Genomic DNA, 7,031 nt, shown 5'->3' with positions numbered 1-7,031 from the left:
CTCTCTCTCTCTCTTTATATATATATATATATATATATATATATATGACGTGTTAATGTTTTCATTTAACACGTCGTAACTTCATCCACTTTGAACTCTAAGAGGACTACGTTCTACTCTTTTGTTTTTAATGACCATAATAAATGGCTTTAGCATTGATTTTGGATATTAAACAAGGTGACTTTAACGCGGTTATTTTACTTTTTTAAGCGCTTCATTTCTCTTACCAGAAAAATTTCTGTCACTAATTTTAGAACCAATATATCTTATCCAAGTGCTGGCAAATGTGTTAAAACGAAGTGTAACCATTGAAAACCAAATAATTTTGGTTAAGTTCATGTTTAATTTATTTTCTGGCATTAAACTTATATTTTTTTAAAAATAAAGTCTGCTTTTTATACATTATTGCTCTGCTTAGAATGAATCTTGAAAATTACATTTTGTTATCAAAATCGTTAAAAGTTGGAAATGGAAGATTAAATACATTAAAAGAGTTTTTGCGCTAATCATACTAATACATATTTCATCTACTCCATTAAATGATTTTTACTTTTTGTCTACCCTACTTAATATTTGCTTATATTTTTTATACTCTTGATCTAGAGTTACTGGTTCAATTGTTTGAATATATTTACTTTAATTAGAATCATATTTCTTTGTGTTCTTACGTAAGATGTTTTTTTAATATTCCAAACTGTATTTTTTTTATATTGAGCTTTAATATTTATGTCTAAAAATTCAATTAACTGCAGATCATTAATTTTAATCTATCAAGAATATATTAGTCTTTTTTAAAAACAAACTCGATTAAATATATCAAATGAGTGTTCAATATAAGTTGTCAGTTTATCTTGTATATATCCAGGGTATATCCTCTATATCCAGTGTTAGAAAGCGCAACAATGTGCTTTGAAAATTGCATTGTATATTTCAGGCTTATATGCAAAACCTCAACTGTAAGAACAAATTTCTTCCAAAGATGTATTACATAAAACCTGCATACTACTTTAAATTTATTTTAAAATTATTTTTAAATTTAAATTAAAAAATTAAATTAATTATTAATTTAAAATTAAATTAAATTAAAAATTAAAAACTAAATAATTTTTTTTTTTAAATTTAAAAAAAATTATACTTTTGTAGTGCATTATTTTGAAGTTAAATGATTAGCACAACCTTACTTTTCAAATATATGTAACACTTTTGTCACCAATCGTTCAAACATACTTCACAGTTTTTTTAAAAATGTCTTGTAAGTTTGTTGCTTTTTTTAGTGAATTGAAATAGTTCTGTAGTTGAAAAAAAAAATTTTACTCCTAATTGTGCCTAATTTTATTTAACGATTTCAAAAAAATTTTAAATTTGCTTATTTTTGAAAGCTATGTTTGAGGGGCATCGACGCATTCTGGATTTCTTAAATATTTTTTTGAATTTATAAGTGCATAATTTTAATTATACCATTATGTATTTCAGTCCATAACAAGAGGTGCATTTGTAAAATAGAATGGGAATTAATATTTATTGCCATGAGTAAAATGTTTTTTAATATGCTGAGATATACAAAATATATTAAATACAAATAAGTTTTTAGTATCAAAAAGATAATTTACATATTATAATTAATTGTAAAAAAGAATAACTATATCAATTATTTTACTGTTTATTGAAAATTGCAAAAAATATAATTGAAAAATATTTAAATTTATACATGCGTTTCCAGCGCAGTTTTAAGTATCAATTTAAAAGCGGAACCATAATTAGGACATAGGTCTTTCCATTCAATTTTTTTGGAGGGGGGACTAGTTTACAAAAAAGCTTGCTCTCAATTAGAATGGCAAAGGCATAGTTTTAGTGAAAAAAATTTCTAAAGACTTTGATAGACTAGTTAATTCTTAGTAAGAATAGATTATTTGATTTGCGTTTCCCACTTCATAAATATAAGGAATCATCATATCATGATTTGTAGCAAATTTCATTCTAACACATTTTGTATTATATAATATAAAATTGCAGTACAATTTTTAGCATTTAGTATACCATTCTATCCCATTTTGTAGAGTATATAATAAAACATTCTAGCACATTTTGTAGAATTTAGTATAACATATGTTTTATCATATGTTGTAGCATAAACAAAATATAATTTAGCGCATGATATAATTCTTTAAAAAAATTCAAATAAATATTGATATAGCTTTTTTAATGAAATTAATGAATTCAAATAATGATAAATATATAAGAATATGAATTCAAAAAGTAAAGTGTTAACTTTTGAGAGGGAGTATGTGTTAAGGAATAGCAAAAATTACCTAAGGGGTAAAAAATGTCAAGAAATGTCTCTCCAATTTTTATATAATACCAAATATTCTTAGCGCATAAAATTTTTAATATTACACTTTCAATTATTTTTTTGTGTTTTTTCCAAATTGAATTTCGTTGGTTTATATTGTTTTAATATACACCGACAAGCCATTACATTATGACCACCCTGCTAATAACATGTAGGACCACCTTCAGCCCTCAAAACTGCTAGCACCCGCCGTGGCATTGATTCCACAAGGTGCTGATAGGTAGTCTGAGGTATCTGGTACCAAGCGCTCGCCAACTGGTCCAGCAATTCCCTCACATAGCGAGTGGGTATCGTGGCAGCAGGAATTCGGTTTTCCAAGTAGGACCATAAATGTTCAATTGGATTAAGGTCAGGTGAATTTGGGGGCCAAGACATGACTTGAAAGTCACTGGAATATTCCTCGACGATTAGACCCTTATAACATAGTGCATTATCCTGTAGGTAAACTCCTTCCCCCGCAGGAAAAACTGTTGCCATGAATGGGTGAACCTGGTCTGCAACTATGTTCAAGTAGCTTACAGACGTCAGGGATTGTTCTATGAGGATTATGGATCCTAATGTGTCCCATGAAAACGTTGTTCCAGGCAAGAAACCAGGAAAGCCTGACCGAGTCCATTGTTATAGATAGAGGGTGGTCATAATGTAATGGCTCTTCGGTGTATATGTACACGTACTTCTTTACTAAATAAACAAAGCCTCAAACTTCGTGTGTAAAAATCTAGCAAAGTAATTATGAAGATATAATTGTAAATATGATTTCCTTATGTGAGCTTAATTGAAGAATATTTAAATTTATACGTACGTTATCGATAGCATAATTGTCAAATTGAAACAGGAATATCTAGAGGAAGCTGCAGTAAATCAAATGATAATGATTGATAATCAATTGATATAAAATCAATATTATGTCATTTTATATCTCACTTACAACTGTTGAGAATTTTAGGAAAAAAATAAAGCATTGTTATTAATGTTACAAAATAAATTTTAAGGCTATCAGAGGTTCGCGGGACCTGCCATAAATTACGAACGAGAACGAGTTTTTTTGAAAAACCTATGCTAGAAAATATCTTGTTACGAATACCGATCTGTAATCTTGTCACGAATACCGATCTGTAATCTTGTCACGAATACCGATTATTTTGGTTGTTATTTACAATAACTGTATAAAATTTCGTACACCTGGCTTAAATATTAAGGATATCTAAACATTTTTATTTGAAAATAAATTTTTTGCCTAGCGTCCTACTGCTATAACTTTCAAAATGCTCAATAAAATTAAACAAACTTTTGGGAGCAATACTTAGTTAAAAAAAAAATTAAAAAAATTTGTGCAGGATATAAGCATTTTTAGTAGTTCTCTTATATTGCATATAAGTGAAATAATATTTTTTTCATAATTTTATCGTGATAAATCATTTTATAATTTTACAGTATTTGATAAATAATGAAAAAATCGAATTTGAATATTTCGAAAAGTTTAAAATTTTCTAGCAATTTAATAGGTAGTTTTTGCAATTTCTTAGAGAAATCTGTAAATAATAGGGTGTTCTCTTTTAAATTTTGTTTTTATTCTAAAGCAAAAATTCAATAATAAATTATAACATCCTACAATAATTGTCCTGACAATGAAAAGTGGTGGTATAAGGAAAGAAAAGATGTGAAATAAAATATAATCTAAGAGGGGATGATTCCCCTTAATGTCGGTGTATTTTTTTAAAGTCACCTTTTTAACAGTACAAAATTAAATTTATGAAAAACCCCTAAAATGGCAAAAAACACAAGAAAAATTTACTTTTATAAATATGTCTGTATTTCCTTAAACAATAAAGTAAGGTATCCGAAATTTTATAAAATTATTGTAAATAATAATTAAAGTAATTGATACAAGTTACAAGCTTATTGCTATATTTTCTAGCGTAGGTCGTTCCTCGTAATTTACTGCAGGTCCCTTTAACTTCCAAGGAGTAAGTACGAAAAATCACATGACTTAAACTCCTCTAAAGTTAGTCAATAATCCGCTTAGTATTTTGCGAGAAAACTGAAAGTTTCTCCTCCATTATTGTGGAGTAGTGCATTATGATGACTGGTTATTTTAAAATATTTTAAATTCGTGTTTATCTTTAACTGGCCTTGAGATTTAAAATAAATTTCACATATTTTAAACGTATGTAAAGAAATATATTAGTTTTTATGAAAACTTAAATTTATTTAATGTAAAGTCAGGCAGTGCTTAGTTTTTTTTTCCTCCATTTGTTTTAAACTACTCATGCATGATATTCTTGAAACATTACATTACATTATATGTACGAAAAAATTAGATAAGTTAAAAAGACATATAAAATATTTAAAAATATAAAAATGACCTTTTAAGAATTTAAATGATTTATTGTGGTCTCGTTAAAGAAGTTTGCAAAGCATCGATTTCTGAATTGTGGTAATATATTTTTTTTCTTACTGCAAGTTCTTTGTAAGCACTTTATTTAGTTCCAGTTAACGTTGAAATCCATCATAATTTTATTAACAAATTTTTTTAGTGAAAAATGTATAAGAAAAGTATTGTTTTTCCATAAAATCACATTTTTAATTTAGTTAACTTTGTTCTTTTCTTTTAGTTCCCGTTCGAGAAGTGATAATCATGGATGAACATGGTCAACGACTTCGAGATGTTATAGGACCGTACGATGAAGGGTCCTATGTCTCTCTCATATGTGAAGCTGAAGGTGGTAAGATCTCGTAATATTTATGTTTGCTTGTTTTCTGTTCGCAGCTTTTAGCTTTAATGTTTGCCACACAATTTATTGAATATAATTTGTAAAAATACATGGCTTTTCAATTATTTAATTTTGTTTCCTTTTAATTTCAACACTGGATGTCTAAAGATGTTTGATGTAATATGCTAAGGAAACGAGTTTTTATGCAAACCAAGTTTCAAGGTTAGTTAGGAAGTTTGTTTGATGTAAATATTATCTCATATGGCGTTGCTCATTGAAAAAAAAGACAAAACGTGTTTTTCGCTGCATGTCAAGCCATTTCCACTAAATAATTCTAACGATGCCTGTTGGTTGCGTCATTTGACATTGACATGATGTTTATACAGATGATGGTTATTTTAAAACCAATTTTCATAGCTTGCATCAGTTACCAGCGTAATCGGTCTACAAGTGTTACAGCTAATCTTTAAGCCTAATGAGAATAAATATCCTTAATTTTTCTAAACAGGACTGTGCCAATCATTTTTTTCCTTTGTTGCTTATCTTTAATTGATTTCTCACATCGTTGGTCATTTGTTTTTCAAGTGATTTTGTGTATTTGGTAGCAATTTGGATAATTTGTTTCTTCGTTATTATTTTTGGTTCTGGTGTAATAAATTACATGAAGATCAGAGGGTGTTTATGTACCATTTTTCATAAAAAAGACGATTAAATCCCCACCTGCAGCATTTTTATGATTACTAAGTTTTTTACAAATCAATGCTCTGAAAAATTTGTTTCCCGAAAGTTATTTCACAGTGAAGGTTGACCGTTTTGGGTAAAACAATATCAGTCAGCACTTGTAATTCGATTTTCTCAGAGTCATTTTTCATGGACATATATCGTTCTTCCACCTTGATCTTCCTATGCTTAAAAAAGATGCTTTGTTTTGCACAAAATATATATATTTTTCTTTTTTTATGATGTGTGTCAGTGGATCATAATGGCTTGATTTCAATCCTTAATGTTAAAGCTCAATTATTTTAATCACTCACATAGCTGCATGCAGACAAACATCATGGAAATTAAATACAACAAAATTGATTTATTTCGTGAAACAAAATTCTACTCGATACTATTAAAATTGATATGATCTGTATTAACTGCTGCGGTGATGTAAAAATGATCAGTATTTTTCAACGCTATTCTTTATATGGTATTCATACAGTTTTGTCAACTCGCATGTCTAAGTTCGTTTGACTTTTCGTATGTTTAGGTTAATGTGTTTATCAAATCTCTACCAAAACCCATACCATTAGAAATAATGGAAGCTACAAAACTAAAGATCACACAACCCTTTCAGGGGATGGAATTTTTCAACTCAAATAACTCCTATCATGCAATCGAAAAATAAATATCAGTCGAAATTCGAAAATTCAGTCGAAAAATAAATATTAAACCGAGAAAAGACCATTTTGCTGTAGTGGGGAAATGTTATAAATGAATCCATCATTCAGGTGTCTGAAAGTGGCAGCTATATAACAAAATTCCCATATTCTCTTTTTATTGGAAATAGCAATCAGTGGTGCCTTAGAAATGATATGACTTCATCAAACAAAATTAGGCAATCGTTTCATTGAATTAGTTGACGCAAATGTTAACGTTGTCGCAGATGTTAACATTCAAGTAAGGTCGGGAATTTTCCTGCTTCTACGTGTATCTCTAAGCAGATGTGAAACTAGTATTTGGGCCTATACAGTAGAATAACTTTGTTCTTTATTTATTGTCTTTTTTGAACTCGCTATTTTTATTAAGCTGTTGCCTATCTATCTATCCCTTCAATTTTCACTATATGAAAAAAGTTGTTTGTTTTAGTAAATGTTATCATCACTAGCAGTAGTAACCATTAGTTTTGTAACATCCTGTTTATGTGCATTCTAGATAAATTTATGTATATATATATATATATATATATATATATCATGCGA

The 7,031-nt window shown here is 28.3% G+C and overlaps 1 protein-coding gene across 5 annotated transcripts in view; it reads left to right on the top strand.

The window, feature by feature from the left end:
* LOC107437455 (nephrin) overlaps positions 1-7,031 on the top strand; it is a 421,258-nt gene that overhangs the window by 369,114 nt on the left and 45,113 nt on the right. For 3 of the 5 annotated variants that reach the window (XM_071177693.1, XM_043057060.2, XM_071177695.1), the window contains one exon: positions 4,966-5,076. In XM_071177693.1, coding sequence (XP_071033794.1) covers positions 4,966-5,076 — 111 coding nt within the window. The remainder of the gene's footprint in view (positions 1-4,965; positions 5,077-7,031) is intronic. The other 2 variants (XM_071177694.1, XM_071177696.1) reach the window with 1 other exon arrangement.

The sequence above is a fragment of the Parasteatoda tepidariorum genome, chromosome 2 (assembly GCF_043381705.1).
Source record: "Parasteatoda tepidariorum isolate YZ-2023 chromosome 2, CAS_Ptep_4.0, whole genome shotgun sequence".
NCBI classification, from domain to species: domain Eukaryota; kingdom Metazoa; phylum Arthropoda; class Arachnida; order Araneae; family Theridiidae; genus Parasteatoda; species Parasteatoda tepidariorum.
Note: the sequence above shows the minus strand (reverse complement) of the source record. Positions and strands in the feature narration are given on the sequence as shown.